The following is a 23726-nucleotide window of genomic DNA, read 5'->3' as shown; positions in this document are numbered from 1 at the left end:
TTAACTATTTCCTTGAAAAGCTTTTACTTATCATATGTTTATTCAAAGCTATTCAAAAACAAGGCCTTAAACCAATTTTACAAATTATGTGTCTAAATACCAAAGTATTATATAGTTATAAACTATAAACTTGTACAATTCTACGTTGAGCAAAAAACAATATACTTTTAAAAAATTTGCTTTTATTTGATAATTAAAACTTAGTTTAGTTAGTATGTACCAATTTATTGATAATAATAAAATCTTTTTCATTTAAACAATTATTGAGCAAAGCTTTCAAAATTTAACTAATTTCCTTTTCAAAACAAAATAAATACTCACAAAAATTAATTGATCAAAGAAAATACAAGTAAACTAATGATAGCTTATATAAATAAATATGTATATAAGTTAGACTTTCAAATGTAAAGACTAAATGTTAGAAGTACTTTGGCAACAAATTTTTTGAGTGGACTTATTCTTGTGCTAAACTTTTTATAATACTTCATAAAACTCAGAGGAAGTCCATTTACTTGATATTTTAACAGTATAATCAGCTGCTACATAGCTTTTAATTTTATTGAGCAAAAATTATGGCAACTTTGCAATATGATACATTGGAAACATATCATACACTTAAACAAATACACAATAGCATATTTATACAACAACATTTTAAAACTAACCAATGCTGTATTTAAGAGTCATACTCTTGTTAATATTTTCCATTCTCTTCAATTCATAATCGCTCATTCTCTTCATTTGACTTGCACTCACAATTTCCTGCACTCTAACTCTAAACTTGCATTCCCTCCTCAACTCTTCCAAATCCTCCATTTCCAAACTTTCAGCTCTCTCAACCAATCTATCAATTTCTTCTTTTGTAAACTTCCTTGCTGCCATAATGCTATATTAAATACTTAACAATCTGTTTATTTCATTAATTGTAAAAACATGAAAAATGTGTTTGGTATTTCTAACTTAGAAGAACTGAACAAGATAAATTAAGGGCATAGGAGAGTTTACCCGAATTTTGATGTTGATCTTTTTTTTTTAAATCAAAGTAACTTTTGAGGTATCAAAGTTGGTGTGGTCAATAGGTTTCTAATGAAAGGCACACACCAAAGCAAAATAAAAGGCTATTTTATTAAGGGCATAGGGATAATTATGTTAAAAATTTATTATTTTTAAAAATTTTTTCTGAAAGAATTTTCTAAACAGTGCAAGGAACAATTCCTAAAAATTTTAGATATTTATCTCAAAACACATAGATTTTAAGTAAAACAGTTTTTTTCGGTTTTAGTGCCTCCAATAAGAAACCTATTGTTGTCTCTTACTTTGACCGGCTATATCTTAAAATAGTCTTGATTTTTTAAAATCTGTAAAAGGATCTTGTAGCTTAGTGAAAACTATTTAGAATAAGATCAAATTGAGAAAAAAAAATTTTTTACCCCTCCACCTCCCTATGCCCTTAATAAAATAGCCTTTTTTTTGCTTTGGTTTGTGCCTTTCATTAGGAACCTATTGACCACACCAACTTTGATACCTTATATCTCAAAAGTTACTTTGATTTTTTTAAATGCTGTAATGGCCTTAACCTTTATTTAATTTAATAAATTACAACATAAAAGGCTAAACATAGATGTTAAACATACAGATTTGTTTTTATATATCAAATAGAAATATCAAAAATACAAGATGAAAATTCTATAAAAAATCAAGGACATTCTGTGATTTTTGTTCAAAATTTAAGGCTATCACATTAAACTTTAATAAAATATCAAATTCTATAACTCTGAGTTTGGAATTATTATTATGAATTTAGACTGCTTTGTTAAACAAGCCAAAAAATTTAAAAACATCACTAGTTAATTAAACCAGTCAAGAGGTTAGAGTTGCATAATTATACAATTAATAAAGTTATATAGTGGTATCATTTGATCTATTTTAAAATCCTTAAAACTAAACTGTTTTCTAGGAAATTGAATTTTCAGAGCTATTTTTAGTTATCTTCACCACAACAGAGAAAAAAGATGACATAAATTAAGTGTTTAATTAGTTAGTACAAAAATATACATGCAGAAGCATACCTTGCTAAATTCAAAAGTTAATTGTTAGAACAGTTTAAGTAAATTTACTTGCTTGATATACATTTAACCTATTAAAACTTTAAAGTTATTATATTTGTCAGATTATTTTATCTTACACTCCAATCACATCATTTACTTTAACTATAATTTTTCAACCCACTGTGTTTAGTTAAACTGAAGACAATTAAATGTTGGTGCCAAAATTCAAATGCTTGCAAAAATAAAGACACAGTGCTTCAAAAGTAAAATTTTAAATTTTATGTCAAAGATCAACTCCGAGGGCGAAGTTGTTATAAAATAAAAACATAAACTCATCGTTAATTAAAATATTTAGTCAAATCCAATAAAGTTTTTTTAAAGTTGCAAAATTTTTAAATTATTGTTAACGTTCGAAACAGTTGAAAATAAATAAAGCCATTAACAAAACCAAATTTTAAGAATAAATTATTTTATTTTTTTGTACGACAATAACCAAATTTTCACACTTAAGAAAATAAAGTTTTGAGGTTTTAGCTAAGTTTTATACACCGAAGGCATTACATGACTGTTAACAAAGTTTTGAAAAAGTATTGAGTATACAAATATCAAAGAATTTTCACATGTTGTAATTACTTGAATGCTCAACAACTCAACATTTTAAGTTTTTCCGAGATTAATTATGAATTTTATCAAAAACTGATTACAGTTGTAGTCTAAGTTTAATGCAAAATTTTCCCTACACTGTTAAGTAACAAGTAGAATAATTGTGTTTTTATTACTTTATATTATAAACTTTTCATACAAATAGATAAGCGAAGGCAATGGCTTGATATTTTGGTAACAAGTTATGAATGAGTGTTTGTATTACAAGGCTTAGTTAGTTTTTGTTAAGGTGGAAATAAAAAAAATATAATTTCTCGTTACAATCAACGTTGTTGGAAATTTCTGTGGATTATAAAACTTTTTAAAATTAATATCAATAATGTAAGCAAGTATTGAAGACATTATAGTTGTAATAATTTCTTTGCTGCATTAACTATTGCTTTGTTTTTCAGTAGTTGTAATGTTTTTTGTGTGATTTTTACTTGTAATCCTGAGTTTAAAAAACAATTTATAGGAGTTTAATGCTTCGTTTTTCAGTAAACTAAAAAAACTAAAGCAATTTGAAAACACAACCCATAAAGTTAAAAACTTATAAAGTAACTATTTCTTCTTATTTCATTGTGTAATAATAGGCTAGAAGCAAAATAAGCAAAAAAAAAAGTTTTATTACCAGGTAAGTAAGCTGTTTGCGTCTAGAAATTGTTCAGTTATTTAGATTACTTTTAATCATAAGAAAACTTAAATACAAATGAAGATTTCTAAAAAAAATTATATAGCCAACTTTATAAATTGAAAATGACTTTTTAATTGCTGAAAATAATTTCCTTACGATGACTTTACTATAATTATGTTTGGTCATTTTTAATGTTCATGCTAGAACTACTTATAAAACTACTCGTAAATAATATTATAATGAACAGTTATCATTTTAAGTTGTCAACTTTAACTTTTAAGTTGTTGATTTAATTAAAAAACAGTTTTTACTGTACTTTACAAAACTTTTTTTTCTTCTTCTTTTAAATGACTCTAATGTGTGGTTTATGTATGTGATTACCCGTAAGCATCTTTAAATAGTTTTAAAGTTTATAAGAATCTCAGAAAAAATATTTAGTGATAAAATTTTCTAGCTGGGTTATGTATTTTCATTAATAACAGATCTTTAGGGTAACATATTAGCAAGAAATGTAAATTACAAAAAGAATCTTATGATATTCATCGTTTAAAAACTATGTATGTATTACAAATAAAAAATACAAAAAACAACTAACTTAAATACTTAAAAATCAATTTTTAGTTTAAAGTTAGTCATAAAGATTAATGATTCTAAATTGTTGAACGATCGGAAATAAATACTACTCAAATGTGCTATTTTACAACAATTAAAAAATGACAAATTTTATCTTATTCGTGCTACACCAAATAGTAAAAGAAATATTTCTTTTCTTTTTAATATCTTCAAGTTTTGTGGACATTATTTATTTAATATTTTATTGATTATCCTAAATATTTTAAGAACTTTTTATCCAGAGATTTCGAAAATAATAGAAAATTCTGCCGATCTTTGCTAAGATTAAAAAAACATCAACGAAATGAACAGCATCTTTGCTGAAGACGTTTAATCAAGTTGAAGTTTAATTTCATATACTCATTTTCTACTGAGCATACTGAAAATAAATATTTTTAAACATTTACTTATTTATTTTGTAATTATGAATTTTGTTTTATAAGCGATGATTTTAGACAAACTTCTTTATTGTGTGTACTAAGTAATATATAAGTTTGAATTTTTTGAACTGATTTATTTTTAATTTAGTTTATTTGTATACCATATTGTGTTTAACTTTGTGTTTTCATTTAAATTATGTTTATTAACATATATGTATAATTTATCTTAAAGTGTTGAATAAAAGTTTATTTTCTTTTTCTCTTTTTGTGTGTCCTGTTTAAGTGGCTCAGGTTTTGATGCCTGAGTCTAACATTGCAAAATAAAGAATATAATAATAATAATATTTCATTGTAAGCTTTATTCGAATCTTACGTGAAGTAAAGTCTGTAATAATGTGCAAATTTATTACTTTTATTCATTTTTATACCAGAAGTTTTTTATAAGTCAAAGGTTAATTTTCTTTAACTAAGTAACTCGCGGACCGCACTATTTAGAAAATAGTATCTGGGGGCCGTAACTGATTGTAATAATTGTAAAAATCGATATAAAAAAAAACTATCTTAAACTAAAAGTATCATAATTAGCAACAAAAGAGCACTAGTAAAGCATACTTATGAAATCAAGAGCCTAATTATAAGTTTTAAACACGATTTTTTTTGTTTTAAACAAAACGTTTTTAGCTAAAAAGTACTTCGTGGGCTGTAGGTTTAGGCTTTTAGGGCCGCATCTGATAATCTCTGCTACATACTTTTAGTTTATGCTATGACATATATAGATGTTTATTTATTTTTAAACAAGTTGTGCGAATAAATTTTCGATTGTTAAACTTGCTAGGAGTAGTTGAAGTTCTAAAAATATTCATGTGGACGAATTTTTACAAATTTTCGTTTAACAAACTTTCATTTAATATTGATAGTTTTTCAAAGTGGGAAATAAAGCTCTTAAATAACTTTCTAGTAACCGCCCCTTAGTTACTTAGCAGCTTTTTTTGTTCAGGGAGTAAGATTTTATAACATCTATTTATGAACTTACAATATTTTATAATGCAGTTTACTTACAAAGTTCCACAAAGTTTTTAACTTCGGCTAAAAAAAATTCAAATGTGTAAGTGACAAAAAAGTTCTTTAGCTAAGAAGGCTAGTTCTTATTTTTATTTTTACAAGGTGATTATTTTAGCGTTTTTAACTAGTATTGTTGGCGACCATTTCAAGCCTCTAAGCCAGGGGTCGGCAAACTGCGGCTTTATAAATTTTTATTCAACTAGTTTAATATACTAATAATTTCGAAGACACAAAAACAAAATATTTAAAGGATATTCTATCGCCTAAAATTGTTTTTTCAAAAAAATAGTCTTTAAATATGTTTTTTAAAGCACACAAAAAAACGTTCCTTTTGGACCTGCCGACCCCTGCTCTAAGCAGCTAAACTACAGCCAAACACAGCTAAACACTGTTTAAATAAATTTAAAAAAAAATTATATGATACGAAGTATCATTTACTTTTAATTAAATTTTACTTATATTGTAAAGAGTAAAAATAGTTTTTTTTTACTTAGAGAAATGATTTGCATCAACTTCCTTTTTTGATTTTGTATTACAACAAACGTATAGGTCTTAAGTGTTTTTAAATTTTATAAAATGAACTAAATAGTTAATTTAAAGTTTAAAAAACTAAGCTTTAAACTCAACATAGATAATTTACAAAATATTAATTATAAAAGTTCCGATAAAAACTAAAAATAGGTTTTATTTACCATATATTGTACTACTTAATATGCATCATCTAAATAAATTATGTGCAACTTCCATAAAAGTGTCACAATTATTGAAAAAGTAATCAATATGTATAAATTAAAAAAAAAATATCAAGTTACAAATCTGGTGCCAGATAAATATTAAACATCAAAAACTGTATATTATAGTATATTATAGATGTATATTATAGTATGTAAGCAGCTTGTTTTATTCCTTAATTTTTGAGCCACTACTGTTTTTTATTAAATATAAAAGTTTCACATTCAGTTTTTTAATAGCCTAAACCCATAGTGATTATTTAGTATTTATTTTCAAATACTTGATTAATTATCTAACTAGTTTAATTTACAACTTCTAATTTACTTGTTTTGTTTTACTTTATAGTATCTTCCATGTTTTGTTTAACTTTTGTTTTTCAGATTTAAGTTATAACTGAAGATCCCTTAAAGGGTGAAACTTAGTTTTTCAAATGAAAATCTTGAATAATTAATCTTGTATATCAAAAACTGTTGTAAATTAACTAACTAATTTTTTCTTTTTTATTCTAAAATTTCTTTCAACATAAATTTAAACAATAATTTAAATTTATAACAACGTTTATTTTCCTAAATAAATATTGAGAAAAGTATACAAACAAATTGAAAATAGGTTAATTAATTGCTAGAATTTCTCTGTATCTCAAACAAATAAACTTGTTTACAGTCTTTTGATAATTCTTTTAAACACATGTTTTAAAACTTTAGATTTGTCTGAAAAAATAAAATCATTAACTTGCATATGACTTATATAGAAAAAGTTTTAAATGACTCATTTTCTTTGGTATATTGCTAGTTTTATCATGCTTCTTTAAATCTCTCTCTACTTTATGAGTGTATACAAAGAATATACAATCACATAAGTTTTATGAAAATTAATACTACAGTTTTAGGACAAAAAATTTTTGACAAATAGTAACAGGCTTAACAGGAAAAATAAGAAAAAAATAAGTTTTAATCATAAAGAAACCTATTAAAAAAATTTATTAATAAATTTTCAAACCATACAAAGGCTAGTTTATTAATTTTAGGTAACATTTAAAATGCAGAAACAATCAAATCAAAACAGTATACTTTTATTTGCAATAAAAAAAAGTACTGTAGTTTGTTGTCATAAAAAAATCTAAAAAAAATAAAAAAAGAATGTTGGTATAAAAATGAGGATAGGTATTTTATTACTTCGATTTTATGTTCAAAATTGAGTTACTGAATTCACATGTAATGGTTGAATAATTAGGTATTTTTAACAGTTATAAGAGGTATTTGCTTGAAAAGTTTTAGTTTATAATAACGTCTAAAATTTGTCAGAAAGTATTTTACGGTTAATATCTGTTCAATAGTGTTAATCAATCTCAGACATATTTCATAATAAAATTAACTGTTATTTTAAAATACAGTCATAATTCAAATTTAAAAAACAATAAATTTTTATTAAGCGCTTGTTAAAACGTAGTCTTCAAAAAGAAAACTCGAATTCAATTTTTTTTAAATTATATTGTTTATATGAAATAAACTGCACGGGGTCTTCAATTTTCTTTAAGAAATTTTTTAATTTATCTTAAATTTCCAATGATCCAAACAGTGTGGCGTTAGGATTCCAATGACCTAAAAAACTTGAAGTTATAGGTTTAAAATCGAAACCAGACCCAAATATTACCAAATAAAAACAAGTCGAGCAGCTTAATCTAAAATGTTTTATGAGAATATAGTTTAATGGTGAGAACTGTAAAAAAAAGTTATGTTTTAATGTTAGTTTAAAAAATGTGAGTTATTGTTTGTAATTAAAGCGGAAAATATACTTAATTATTGATAAATTCTCTTAAAGAGTTTCGACTTGTCTTAATATGATCAATTAAATAGTTCAGCACAAAGCGAAATCCGCTTAAAAATAATGTTTGTGCATTAATACCAACCTAAGCTGCAAGTTATTATGAATACACGTTATAGGGTGCTTACAAATGTATAAAGAAGAATTAATTGACATAAAGATTTGGAATAGCAAGAGTGTTTAGCTTTACATCTAGTCCGACATTTTAATCACTGATATAAAAATTTTAGAAAATGTAATAAAACTTGTTTAATTAGCCTATAAATTTATTTTTACTTAAGAGAATGATATCAGTAGTTCTAGAAACTGTTTACTAGTTAGCTTAAAATTACGAGAAAGACTAAATTGTAGTACAAACATTCATCATTAAGCCTAAATATTTAATTCTAAGTAATAATAAGTTTTTGTTATACGTTTTTTTTTGTTGCACACCTGTCTTAATTCGTGGATGTAAACTATTTATTCAATTATATTAAGATTTTTGTAAAGAAAAAAAGCCTTCGGGAGCTGAGATCAAAGCCCCGATTAAAAGTTCTAAAATAGGAAACTAATGAAAGAAAAGTTAATTGCTGTTGGAAGTAGAAAAGACAATAAATTCAATGGATAGCTGTCAAATTTGCACGAAGGGTCACTTTTAAACGTTTTGGCACTGGTTAAATTTTGTTTTAATTTTTTTTTCTATTACCCTATTTTTTCTATCTATTACCCCTAACCCTCGGTCGGTAGCTTTTTTTTAATTATAATTTTTCTAATAATTTTTATTATCACTGTTACCCCTAACCCTCGGTCAGTAACTTTTTTTTTTAATTTCTTATTAAATTATTACTTTTTTTTCTGTTTTATTTTTATTCTTTGATATATTTTTTACTCTCGTGCAAAAATGTAACTTGAGCAAAATTGGTTTCATGCAATTTTTTACACTAGTGCAATCTTGTGCTCGTGCAATTTATTCCCGTTCCCGAATTCAATATATTCCAAGCTGATACTTTTAGATTGAAAAGTGAGTATAAAGAAAAAAGTAAAGAGTAGGGTATTGCTAAATTTCATAGAGACGAGTTCAATTGTGACATAAATTGGTGCATAGTAATAGGATTAATTAATTGGAAAAAATCACTGAACTACAAAGAAGTTTTTGGAATTTAAAACAGAGTTTTCTTCAAAATTTAAATCATAATTTTCAACTGATGCAACAGAAACAAGCGACTTTTTTACCAAATTAAATGTAGTAGCTAAAAACGAAAAAAGTTATAATAAAGCATTAAATGTAATTGTATTCAACATTTTTGAGTGGAAAAATTCAACTACTAGTTCCTCTGAAAAATATATAACTTATTCAACAAGTTTTAGGAGAAACAAAAATTAAAAACAAAGAGTAAATATCATGTTGGTAAGACCACAAAAGACCGATCTAGAAACATTCAGAATCTTGAGAAAAGAAGTTTAACTAAGTCAAGACCGATAATGCAGATATCGATAGCAGACCAGAATAATTTAAACGTTAAAGACGTAATTACCAATATTGAAATTGTGGAATCAACAAGGCAGCCGTGTCGTTTTAATTCCCATGAGCTCTGGGATTTACAGATAACAGAAACTTCAGTGGCAAGACTTTTCAGTTCTTTATAAATTTAACTTCCTTTAATTTTTTGGTTATTTCATCTTAAATTGTTGAATATAATTTATTTTTGTGTGTCCTGTTTAAGTGGCTCAGGTTTTGATGTCTGAGTCTAACATTGAACAATAATAAACATGATAACAATAAATCATAACTGCCAAAATTTTAAAAATCGTCCACGACATACTGTAAATGGCCAAAAAATAGCCTCCTTTGCGAATCCCTGATTACATTTAAACAATCATTAGTTACCAGTTTGTTTAAAATATTTATAGCTTCTTTTGATTTTATCTATCGGATTCACATTTATTTTCTAATCGATCTTCTATCCTTTTAAGTACTTCAATTTTTAAGTACGTAGAACTGTCTTATCAGTTTAACACAGAAACAAAATTAAGTTTTCAACCAACTAATTATTTTTTAAGTGTTGCTGTTTTTGTGTTTACTTAATTTTATCATTATAATTGAAAACCTTTAATACTTATTTATTTTTAAAATGCTACCAAAATGTTTTATTTCAGTAACTTATGATCCAACTAAATAAATATACTCTGAAAGTTATTTATGATCTATAAAATACTAAAAAGATAAAACAATGCAAGTTTATAAAACTAATGAAAAATTTTTTGTTTACCTTAACATAAATTTATAACTTTGTATATAATAAATACCAAGTAAAACAATCAACTTTTTAATCAACATAATAAAGATTAACATTTTTGAACACACACATACATAAATAAAAATATTTGAAACAGAAAGATTTTTTTAAAAACACAATATAATTTTTTTGAATAAATAAAAAGGTGAATGGAAACTGGAGACAGCCTAACAAAAACTGGGTTTCAAAAACTATTAAACTAATTTACTATTTAATCGTGTGCATATATGTACAACTGCATTCTCACATATTAGGGTTTTCCCCCGAAACTGCAACTCGCCGTACCAGGGATCAATCTTTGCGCGGTTTGCGTCTGCGGGTTTGTCTGAAAAAAAAAATTAATTTAATTTAAATTATTTTTTGTGTTGAACAAAAAGTTCAGAATATTTGGAAAGTGGTTTAAGATTTGGCATGTGAAGCTTTTAAACTTGTTTTAAACAAGGTAATATCAACATTGTTAAGTATGTTCAAGACGTCAATTCTGCAACTTGTGGCAAGAAAACTTTAAATTAAAGTCATTGCATTGAAAAACATGGTAGCAATGAAAGTACCAAAATGAAAGTAAACATACAACATTTTATCAATTAGGTATTACAGCTGATATTTTAACATTATGTTAAGTACAATTTTTTTATAGAGTTTGAACTTGTAGTAGAAGTATCCTGTTGGTCTTTCTTGTGAAATACGTACTAATTATTACACAAACCTCGGACTACTAGTGGCATCTCCACTTTCTTTCTCTTCAACTTTTTCAACTTCTTCTTCGGGCTGTGATTCTTCAGCTGCTGATGCTTCCTTGTCTCCGTCTGTTACATTGTGACGTCATAATTACTTTTATACCACCCTACAGCAAAAATTAATAAGATCTCTACTTGATAATTTTACTCAGCTTTTAATTCGAACATTTATATTAGATCATCGACTGTACAATTAATACTAATAAAACGCTTTTTTTATTCCGATGATTTAAACACGCTTTTATTAACAAAACTCAACATAAGTTCATGATCACGAGCTACATTAGTTCTAGTATAATTTATCATTGTAGGTTACATGAGACAATAATTATATTAATACAAACCACCGAGTTCTTCTTTCTCGCTTTCTTCGGCTTTTGTGACGTCATTATCAACTTCTTCTTCGGCTCCAGACGCTTCTTTCTGTGCTTCCTCCTGTGAAGATAAATCAATTTTTATATTGTAAGTAATTATTGTAAATTTATTAGTAAATGATCATAATTTTGTAATGTAGTGTTTTTTTTAATTGAGCTTAGATTGGGTCGCTTATAATATTGAAGCTACTGTCAAGTATTTGGAGATAAGAGATTCTGAATAACTTGATGTTTTGTTACCATAAAAATGTTTTTTTGTTTTTAAATGTTATTTTACTCTTAAGTCATTTTTATCTATTAACTTGAAAATCTTTTGGTCATTAATAAATTTTTGTACCAAATATTGTATATTATTTACAATAATCTAAATCAACTAACTTCAGCTTCTTGATCGGAATTGTGCTCGTCGTCTGGCTGAGGAGCGTCAGTTTTTTTCTGTTCACCGACCTTGTCGCTGGATCTGCAGCACCAAGTAACAAGGAAGATGAGGGGAAGTACAACTACAAGCACGTACACCGCGTACAACCAAGGTTTGTCGTTCGCCTGCTCCACCAATGAAGACATGAGTGACGCCTGTTGCGATTATTTTATTTAAATATGTTTTGAGTTATATTTTTTTCAATTTAATTTTATAAAATTGGAACTATTTTTATTTTATTTACTATACGTTATAAGTTATCTTTTTTCAATTCAAATTTACTATTAATGCAACTATGTTTGTTTTATTAACTATTCATACGTTTTAAGTTATCTTTTTTTAATTCAATTTATTATTATTGTTGCAACTATGCATGCTTTACTGTTTATAGTTTTATAATATAGGCCTGTTTTTAGAAAGAGTATTATCATTTTCAATTGTAACATTTTTTAATTTAAAACAGTAAGTCCCACTGAGATATATACTTTCCTTAATCCATTAAGCTCTGTGATAATCTGATGTACTATGTTTTCCAACTATTTTGAAAGCTATCTAAAAAAGCTTTGAAGACAAGAGTTCACTTACTACAAATACATTTCACAATCCAGATAAAACAACTAACACTGTTGGCCTTGTTGTTCATTACTTTCAACCCGTATGTTTTCATGGCATACTCATCAGCAACGCTTTTGTCGGTGGTGATGATGATGTTATCGAACATGATGTTAGCCGTCATCGTCCACAACTCGATACCTACTGCGGCCTGTATGACGTAATAATATACTATTTACTTAAATGCTAACATTAATCATAAGGCACAGGTACTTTTTGAAATCAAGTTTATACAACACAGTAAGTAATTTAAAAAAAAGATTTCAAGTTTAAAATTACCAGAACTTAGTTGAATTTTAAGCAAAAAAACATTTCACTTTTGAAAAAAAAAAGTTAACTTAGTTTTATCTGTGAATTTTGATAATTTCTAAAACTATATTAAAAAAAAAAAAAAGTGCGAAATTAATTTTAAAAATAATCTGAATAAAAAAACTAACAATGGTGTGCATTTTGAATGGTTGCAAATCTTCGAAGAAATCGGGGTTGTCGATCATCCTTGGTTTCCAAATTCCCTGGTAACCGGGGTTGCTGATGTGGGGAGGCCTCCATTTGCCCTTGAACGCCGGGTTGTCGATTGTAGGGGGTTCCCACACACCGCAACCGCTCACTTCCGCGCATGCAGGGTTGTCTACCTGTTGAGGTGTTGGTGTTTGAATGTTTATCAATTTAATTTTATAAACCAATAAAAGAAGCTAACTAATAGCAAGAGAAGTTGATTGTTTTTATTTTAACTGATAGTTGTTCATTTATTTTACTTTGTAAATTATTTTATATTAAAAATTTTTACAACCTTTTTTGTTGTCTACCTGATGTTAAGATATTGTATTTATACTTTTATCATTATTTTTATTTAGTGTTAAGACTTAAAAACTATAAAATATTAAAAGAAGTTTTACTTGACTGATAAATATTTGCTGATAATTGTTAGTTCAACTTTACAAACATTTTTTAGTAATTTCAATCAACAACCTTCAAAGAAGCATATTAATTAGTTTCTTCAACATGTGACAATTCGAAAAACCATACTTTCCATTATTTTAATTAATTATTTATCAATTACCTGAGGTGCTTCCCATTCCCCATCAATTTCTTCATCCCAATCATCCGGCATTTCTGCGTCTGTTGAATAGAAAAGTTATAAAACATATTTTTAATATTGTACACAAATATTCATTTATTTTAATTAATGACCTGTTGCTTAATATCTTTTAATAAATACTTCTAAAAATCATATATAAAAAAACAGATAGCATTGACTTTTTATACGACTTGGCAATAGAAAATATACTTTTATGTAGTTAAACAAATAGAGACCATAAACCAAACTGTGGTGCTCACAATAATTAAAATCCTATTTATCAAATATTTATACCTGGATCATCAATGGTTTGTGGTTCATCTTCCAACCAATCAGCTGGCATCTCAGCTGTTGAATCGACAATTTGTTGGGGTGCGTCCTCATCCCTATAATAATATTTAATTGTATTTTTTAACTTTATATCTTTTTATTATACTTCAGCTGTTGAATCGACAAATTGTTGGGGTGCGTCCTCATCCCTACAATAATATTTAATTGTATTTTTTAACTTTATATCTTTTTATTATACTTCAGCTGTTGAATCGACAAATTGTTGGGGTGCGTCCTCATCCCTACAATAATATTTAATTTTATTTATTAACTTTGTATATTTTTATCATATCTCAGCTGTTGAATCGACAATTTGTTGTTCATTTCTATATAAACACAATAACGAGGTTGTATAAGTTCCAAACTGCTTGCAAGGGTAATTATTATTATGTTAACTGTTATAACTATATTTCGGTTTCCTCTATTAAATTCTTTCGCTTACAAGGAAAATAATGCATACAAAGCAATTATTTGAACAATGGAATTAAATTTACTTTGTTTTCAATTGTATATATATATATATTGATAGTTTCAAAACTTTTATTAGTATGATAAGTATTGTTTTATTTCTATCTTTTATCATCAATTTATTATTTAATAAGTATATCTGTTTAAATATTTGTTGAATCAGTTTTGTACTTAACTGCTTACAAATGCATCTAACAAAAACTATTAAAATAATATATATAATAATAATATAAAATATCACTATAGAGTTACTAAAACTTATTTAAAACTATTTAAACTGTTTATGTTACTGTAAATGAAAATATATTAATTAGATATTGTTATCAAAAACACAGAAGCATTCAAAAGTTCATAATTTAAATGACAAAAGCAATGCAAGCCGAACAAAAATGATGAAATTAAACTTTTACAAATTGACATGACAGAGTGCAAAGTCCAATTTTTTGTCTGCATTTTTAAAAACTTGTACTTACAGTATAATATTTTAATAAAGTTTTATTGAACAAAACTATGTTCACATTATAATTATTTATTATGTAACTTTTTTTTTTAAATTCTTAACTTTAACTTTTACTTAAAAATAACACAATAAAAAACTAAATTTTTGTTTGTAATGGCATGTAGATCATTGAACAACAGGAAACGTTTAAATAGGTGGGTTGATTTGAATTTAATTTTTAAAACATTGAATTTTTACATCACATTTAAGTATTTAATGAAGTACTTGATTTTTGAAAGCTTTTTAAAAGAAGTTTTTATTTAAAGAAGAAGCATAGAAGTACTTTCTGGAACAACACATTTAAGTAATTTATATCAAAAGTAAAAATAATTAATATGTTTAATTTGTTGAAGGCTAAAATACAACCAGGTATTTAGTTTACGTTTACTTGTTTAATAATAATTATCTTGTAAAAACATTAAAGTTTAATTGTATGTATTTAGCTTATTTCGGAACATTTATAAGATTAAATTTTGTCAATTTATATACAAGTTGACATCATAAATAACTACAAAAGCTTACAAAAAGTGAAGCACAAAAAGTGCTTTTAAAATTCCCTGCAATTTACAATAATATGTTGAAAAACATCAGAATTAAGTTGTAAAGTTGTGCAATCAATACAGTTAAGCAGAGACTAGAGTTTGTTGGAATTGCATTGTTACAAAAGTATCCGCTTTACAGGACTTGTTTACTTAACAAAGAGAAAATATTTCTTAGTACGGTTAGGTCAAATAATTTAACGTGGAAATTCTTATCTACGTATTTCAAAAACTAAATCATTAATGCAAAGCATTTAAAATGCTTTCCGTAACTTATTTTATTCAAACATGTAACAAACGTTACGTTTGAATATTATAAAACTATCAATTTTAGTTAAAAACCGTTACATTACTGTTGAGTCTAACAGAAAAATGTATTTTTGATAGCTACTTTTCTTCTGTATCACAAAAATAACTTGTAAGTATAACAAATAAAGAGCTTACAAAGTATGCTTATGTAAAACTTTTCTATTGATAAAAAGCAGTTAGTTGTCATAGATAGCAGCTTAAATAATACTGGTAAAAATAATCTAACAATTCCGAATATAATCATTTTTTGATAAACATATTACAACTTTTATATACTTTTTTTCAAGTTTTTTGCAATTTTTTTTCAATTTAATATAGTAATACAAATACTGATGCTTACATTACATTCAAACATATATAATATAACCTTTTAAGTTAATTAATTTAAAAGCAAATAAAACTTTACTTTGCAGAATTTTAGTGAAATTTTTTTAAATAATATGAACTTATATGAAAAGCTTTGACTTAACATTTCATGTTTATTCTACTACTTTTGTTGATTATTTAGTACATTCTTATGATTTTTTTACAAAAACGTTGATAATACTTCCCCAGTTTATTAGAACAAAGTAATATCTATCTTTAGTTTAATGTTTACAAAATATCGTTGAAATGAAAGCTTGTAAACAAACAATGTAAAACACAAAAGTATAAAACTTTAACATACATACTAGAACACATTTTTTTCATACATTTTCAACAGTTGAGTATAAAAATAGCTGGGGAATAAAAACTAAATATCATTATTCTGTCAACTACTACAAAGATTAATTTTCAGGCTTTTATACATTTTTTTTTTAACTTATCAGAATCAATCAAGTATGCTTAATATGCTTAACTGTAAACAAACTTTTTTAAACACAATAAAAACACGCATTTCCTTTATTACACAAAAGAACAATACAAATATATTCATTATGTATATGCATTAATGCCACGTTTGAAAAATATTAAATTTTCTCACATTTTTACAATAATACATATTTATGCTGGTTTTTAAACGATTAAAAAGTATTTAGTTTTTTTTTTTCATTAATTAAATTTATAATAACTTTTCAAAAGAATATAAAGGCAATAAATTTAAAATGCCACGTGTGATTACTTTTTGTTATACAAACAATTTTCGTTTGCTCACAGTCTTTGTTTATTTTGTGCTGAAATTTCTAGATTATACCTGATCTGCCCACTTTTAATTGAAGTTAGATTAGGAATTTAGAAGAAATTATTATAGGCTATAATAAGCTGTTTTAATTCTATTTTTGCGTACTTAATTTATTTGTTAGCTGAAATTATTTCTGATAATTATAAGTAAAAATAAATAAACCCTAATTAAAACATTAAGTTATAAAAACCTGCATTTTATTAAACAATTAGAAGTAATTACAAAATTACTTATAAAAAATATTTAAGTATTTCCATTAGAAAGTCAATTAAGTTACTAAATGGAAATAATAAAATAATTATCTACTTAGCACGTAACTGCGCACCAGATAAAATTACTTAACTTTTTGGCCACGTAGATAAAAAACTTAACTTTCAATTACAATCGGTGAAATTAAAGCTATACTTTTATGACCACTACTAATTTTATTTAAACTTTTGAATTTTTTTCAAAGTTTTAAAAATTTCACTAAAAAAACTATGAAGTATTTAAATGCCTTTAAAAAACTTTATTTTTTATTTATTTTTAAAACGTTAATTTTTGAATTTACAAAGCAGTTGGGAATGGTGTGCAAACACCATTCCCAAATGTGTGCAAACATTTGTAAAAGACAACGGAAACTCACACACTGGCAACTTTTTCAAAAGTTAATAAATAATTTATCAGCTCTTCCCCGCCTTGCGAAGTTTCACAAGAAAATCCGCGCAAAGTTTTCCGCTTATTTTACACTTTACATTTATATGGAAATATTTTTGTTCACTCTTAAGCGGCTATATCAGCATTTCTTTTTAAATAACCAGCATTTACGGAAAATTCATAACTTTTCAAATATTAAACTTGTATTTTTTGAAAGATTTTTTTGCCAGAACGCTACAAGTTATTAGGAACTTATATTAAGAGTTTTTTATAATTTAAACTTATGTACTTCCAAAAAAAGAAATATCCAGCTAACAATAATCACAAGTGGTTACAAAAAATAAAATTACTGAAATTTCAGTGTGCACACAACACAACTACTTTATAATATTTATGTGTTTCTCACAACCACTAACAACTCAGTAAGATATTTATATCAAAACCCTATTTAACTCTCTACTAGTTAAATTATTATTTATACTTATAATCAAAAATATTTATTTCGTAACATTATTATTGAAATCCAATCACACCCAAGTTTTCTAGTCAAGCAATTTTAAGGTGACCACTTATTTGCTCACAAACTACATTATTCGTTCAACAACCAACATAAACAACAAATACAATTATGACGCAACAACGAACCAGTCGTCGGGTTTGGTGGCATCCGGGTCGGGAATGGTTTCTCTTTCGTCCCAGTTTTCAGGTTTCTTGTCTTCAGGGTCCTCGATCTGCTTTGGCGGGTTGACTGCCGGCCTGTATGAATTGTAAAATAAGTAGAATACAAGCAATATTATATTTTTCAATGTGCAGAGTTATATAATGATAGAACTGCTGGTGTGAAAAAACCTTGACTAGTTTTAAATGACAACGAAAATTGTTACAGTTTGTTGTGACTAAGTTATAATATGTATTATATGATTTACTACAGTTTATATTTAATAAATTTTGTATAAGTATACAAAGGTTGTTCTAATTTAATTTTTTCTAACTTCAGTTTGTTTAATAATTTACTAAACTTGCTTCTCAATACTCTGATTAATATATCAAAGTTTTTAGCACAAAAATACTTGATCAAATTGTCTAACTACTTATAATATAAAACTAAATACGCACATTCTGAAAACAATAAGTTTTCTTATAACAATATGCCTGAGTTATATTAAATTATATATAAAGTACAATTACATCAAACGCCTTTTTATTTTACTCGGTAAATGTAACATTGATTAATGTAACAAATGCTAAAATAATGATTTATTCTTATTAATAAAATATAAGTTTTATAAGTTTGCTTTAAGTATATTGAAATCAAAAAAAAAATTACTTTAAGGAAAATAAAAAGTGTATGAACCGGGTAATAGAAAATTTAAACACTTATAAATTCAGAACTAATTTACAAATAACTTTATAACAAACGAAAATAAATGACCTTGTAACATTAAATTGCGATTAAACTACATTTGTCAAATGTATTAGTTCTCACGAAAAATGACTTTTAATTACACCTTTTTGTGAAAAATAATACTTAAAGCAAATTTATATTCATTTGTCAACTACAATTTCACAATAAAAAAAAAATAAAAACCCCATTAACATTTGTTTACTGTCTACATGTAAGCTTTAAAAATATAATTAGCATTTATTCTCTCTATAAAGACTGGCTTAAATTAATTCTACACCATTCAGTGCAGTTTAAAAAAGTTCTTTTGAGGCTTTCAATTACTTTTCTTTAAAACCTTAACTTAAATTTCAGTTGCCAAGGTCTTTAGTTGTTTCATTTAACTTTTATAACTAATAAGAACGAATTTAAACTTTCTTTGTGTTGTGGATTTAATGATGTAAAGTTAACAACCACAAATTAAATGAAAATTAAACGACAGTTGGCTATTCATTTGTTGAGTTCAAGAAAACTACTCTAAACCCTTATAAATTTTACTATTGTTTAAATACAAAAAGCACTAATACTGACGTCATGTCGTTGAGAAGGTTTCCTGACTGAAGCGGCTGCTGATCCACGTAGACGACAAACGAGTTGTCAGGGTTCAGCACGAGCGTGTAGAGATGAGGTTGCTTGTCGGTGAAAATTTCCTTGTTGATGTTGGCCGGTTGCTCCATGTGTTTCTCCTCGAATTTTCCAGTCAACGGGTTCTTGTGTTGGAATATGAAGTGGACCTGTAATTTTGTATTTATTCTGTGATAGCATTCAAGTTACTTTTATAATAAACTTCAATATTTATTTATATTGTAAACTGTTTAAAGTTTGTAAACAAATAAATAAATTAACTTTAATTAACTTTTAAAAAATATATTTAAATATCGGTCAAACTTGATTACTAAACCATTAAGCTTAATATATTTATTACATTCAAAACACAGTTTGGTATAATTGATGAAAAGCTTTTACATTTTACCTTGTATGATTCACCGCACTTGTCAGGTCCAAACATGATTGAGAATGGAGTTTGGTTTTGAAATTCATCCTATAATTAAATTATAATAGTTTAACAGTTGTTAAAATTGTTTTTATGCCTTAGATTAAATAAGCTATCAAGAACACACTTTTTTCCCCTTTTATAACTTTAAGATATATTTTATCTTAATTCATTCAACTAACAGAAACAAATTAATCGTCTAACTTTACACTCATTTTTTTGTTGAACATTTATTAAAATCCTCCTTTTTTATGTAAGAAGTACAAAGAACTTTGCAACTTTTCTTAGAAAAGTGTGATAAAATTACCTTATCAAAAACTTTTTCATCACACAAAACACTATTGTACTTATCAATTCACTTCCTGCTATTAGTTCTCTGTGTTTAATAACTTACAAGGAATTTAAACTTTGCACTGACAAAAACTTGCTATTCAATAACCTTTATTCACAATTTATTAATATATTAGGAAACTTCTTTACACAGTTATATACAAACCTTTACGTATCTTAATTTGTGTGAAAGCTTAACATGTTTGACAATTTAAGTTGAAATGTTAATTTATACTTTTAACTACCTCAGAAAATTAAAAAGTAACACATTTAAATAAGTTTAAGTAGTTTATTCAATCAACAATAAGCTTATTTAAATCTTATAATGACCCAACTAAAAATTATTCTGTTTAAATAGTTAAATGAAATATATATTTTAGTAAAACAACTTTTCGGTTTAACATATAAATCGGATGAGTCAAACTTATCAATAAATATTAAAATAATTTTATAAAAAACAACTATTACAAAATTCAATTAGAATTGATTAGAGTTACACCATTTGTAATTCTTATAAAAACCAACCAATTTAAGGTCATCAGACTGTCTGAGAAGCTTCAAGTAAGCTCCAGCGCACTCAACACCTTCCTGGAAGTTAACTTCGTATTGGAGCACAAATGACTTGTCATCAAATACAAATGGTTTGTCCAACTTTGCAGCTATGGCGTGGTGTCTGTTACAATATTAGATTAATTGCCTGAGTCTTGTAAATACATTTTAGTATTATGATAACAAATATAAGATATAATTAACTTATGATAGAAAATTCAATACATAGCTGAAAAATGACTTTAAAATATCTAAATGCTTAAAATTAAATAGATCATATTGTACTTCAACTATCAAAAAAATTATATCAATATTATTGAAGCTAGACTATCATTCATTATATACACAATTTGTTCACCAACTTTGCTTTGTCCTTCATTACAAGACCAGTGTCACCCTCAAGAGCATCGGCCATTGCGGCTTCAACTTCCCATTTACCAGTGTATTTTGACAGTTCAGTTTCAACGCCCTTCTTTTCAGCTGAAGTCAGTTCCCAGCTGTTATATGTCAAAGTTGTGAAGAGAAATTACTATTAAGTTTAAAAAGTTGTTTGATATGGCTATTAAACAGTTAATTGGATGTAGTATATTTAAGCAATTTTTAAAAGTATTTTGAAATAGTCCAAGCATTACCTATCAAGAGCGTCTTCTGCATCAAAGGGCTCAGCAAAATGAACATTGCCACTTGGAACTGGTGTCACATACCTTATTTTCTGTTAAAATGAAAAAGTTGTAGATTTTTCATGAAAATAAAAGTGGGAAACATTTTATTAAAGTTAATTTCAGGTATAAATTTTGGTCATAATAATCAAGTAAAAAGTATTTTGAGGTATTAGTTGAATCGAAGGAGTTGAAAAGATTTAATGAAAACAAATTAGATTTAACAAATGTTTAAAATCATGTTTAATTGAAATTTTGCTTTTAAACAATTGTCTTTAACTCTTCAGTGTGACCCTTTCAATCCAATATGTCCCACAAAACACTTTTACTTGATAATTTGCATCAAAAACCAATTATTTAAAAATAATAATAAACTTATTTAAAATAAATCTATGCTATCAATACTAATTAATACTCTTTTTCTGTGAAGTATGCTGATGACAAAAATATTATTCATTTAAAATATTTATGTTGCAAATGTGGTATACCAATATAAACAAAATTTTGGGTCCAGATTTTAAATATTAAATTTTATGTTATGAAATTCATTTTCGAGCATCTATCAAACTAAAAATTACTGAGTTGATTTTTCAAGTTACTTTTTAAAACTAAATACTTGATCTAATGTTAAATAAAGCTCCACAAACTGTTTCTGATTTCATTTACATCAACCATTATAATTTATGAAATATCAGTATCTATCACTTAATATCTATTTTAAATTACATAAACTATCAAAAAATCTATTAACTAATGTTGTGTTAAATTTTTTACAATTAAAAATTTATTAATTTGAGCAACATATTTTAAGTTAACCCTTGAAATATTTATAATAGGCAGACAATAGTTCCTATCAAAATCAATTAAGGCATAGGGGTGCCCAACATTTTTTTATAACTAAAAAGAACATTGGATCTTATATGAAAGCTTGAGGTACAAACTACAAGCAAATTTTTATAGAATAAAAATCTCATTTAACTATTGAGATATTGTAATTTTTATAATAAGTTTCCTAAGGAACCTATCGAGGTCACCAACTTTGATCGCTCATATCTCAAAAATTACATAGATTTTTTTCAAGCAGTTAAAAATTTCTAATAGCTCAAATAAAACTCTATAAAATATGATCAACTTGTAAAAATCAAGGTTGGAACATTTTGTAAAAGATTGAGGTAGTTATTTCAAAAAACATAGGAAAAGATAGATTTATAGTGAAATAGTCTTTTTTCTCCTTTTAAATTTACACCTCCCATAAGGAACCTGTTGTAGTCTCCAACTTATACCTGCTCTATCTCAAAAATCAATTTGAATTTTAAAAATGTGTAAAAGCAACTTGTAGCATAATTTAACTAAAAGATAAGAGCAAATTGTGAAAATAATGACTTATCCCCAATTTAAATAAGTATATGAAATTGGTCAGCGGCCAAAACAAAATTAATATAGTTTTTAGCAATTCAAAATACATGAAAATCAAACTCACAGTGTCATCTTCAGTTGCAAATGCAACTACCAGTAAGCTGGCCAACAAAGTTAATAATTTCATTACCTAACTAATCTCTGAAATAATATATTTCTTGGTTAGTTTTTTCTGTAATATGTTTCAACTCTATAGTATTCAAACAACAATCTTTTTTTTCTAGTTCAACCATAATAATATATTTATGATTTATAAAGAACTAGAAAATTGAAATTTTTACTTAAAAACAAATCAAAATTTCAAAAATAAACTGTTTGTGTTGCATGTTATGTATTAACAATGTATTATGGGCATAGGGGGGTTAAACACTTTTTCACTATTTGATCTTATTTTATATAGTTTTTACTAAGTTACAAAATGATTTTTAAGAATTTTATAAATTCAAAATACTTTTTGAGATGTAGCCAGTCAAAGTTGGAAGCAACAATAGATTCCTTATGGGAGGCTCAATCTAAAACTGCAAAAATCGACTATTTCACTAAAAATCTATCTCCTCTTACATTTTTTGAGATAACTATCTCAAATTTTCAGGAAATGTTCCTTGAAATATTTAGAAAATTCTGTTGGAACAAAATTTAAAAACATCAAAAATTAAAATTTTATAAAAAAAACTGTTTTTTTGTTTATTTTTTATATAAATTTTTTAAGCTTTTTGTAATTGTTTCTAACAGAATTTTCTAAATATATCAAGGAACGATTCCTGAAACTTTGAAGTAGTTATCTCAAAAATGTAGTAGAGGATAGATTTATAGTGAAATAATCTATTTTTGCCGTTTTAGTTTGCGCTTTACATTCTTGCTTCCAACTTAGACCAGCTATATCTCAAAAATTATTTTAAATTTTAAAATCTGTAAAAAGCATCTTGTAGCTAAGTAAAAACTATAAAGAACAGGGTTTCCCAAAC

At 25.9% G+C, this 23726-nt stretch overlaps 1 protein-coding gene across 1 annotated transcript; it reads right to left on the bottom strand.

Moving 5' to 3' along the window:
- Positions 1-10224: 10224 nt before the first annotated feature.
- LOC145835734 (calnexin-like) lies at positions 10225-22907 on the bottom strand. Its single transcript, XM_082943441.1, has 15 exons — positions 22826-22907; positions 21319-21398; positions 21049-21183; positions 20663-20810; positions 19787-19855; positions 19345-19547; positions 18018-18128; positions 13724-13815; positions 13412-13470; positions 12789-12983; positions 12362-12502; positions 11700-11894; positions 11292-11382; positions 10917-11016; positions 10225-10535 (listed from the first exon to the last, which is right to left on the bottom strand). Exons 1-15 carry the CDS (start codon positions 22886-22888, stop codon positions 10502-10504), a joined length of 1716 nt encoding a protein of 571 aa, XP_082799567.1. The 5' UTR covers positions 22889-22907; the 3' UTR covers positions 10225-10501.
- Between the last annotated feature and the right edge of the window lie 819 nt (positions 22908-23726).

The sequence above is a fragment of the Thalia democratica genome, chromosome 5, assembly GCF_965202585.1.
Source record: "Thalia democratica chromosome 5, ktThaDemo2.hap1.1, whole genome shotgun sequence".
Taxonomy (NCBI): domain Eukaryota; kingdom Metazoa; phylum Chordata; class Thaliacea; order Salpida; family Salpidae; genus Thalia; species Thalia democratica.
Note: the sequence above shows the minus strand (reverse complement) of the source record. Positions and strands in the feature narration are given on the sequence as shown.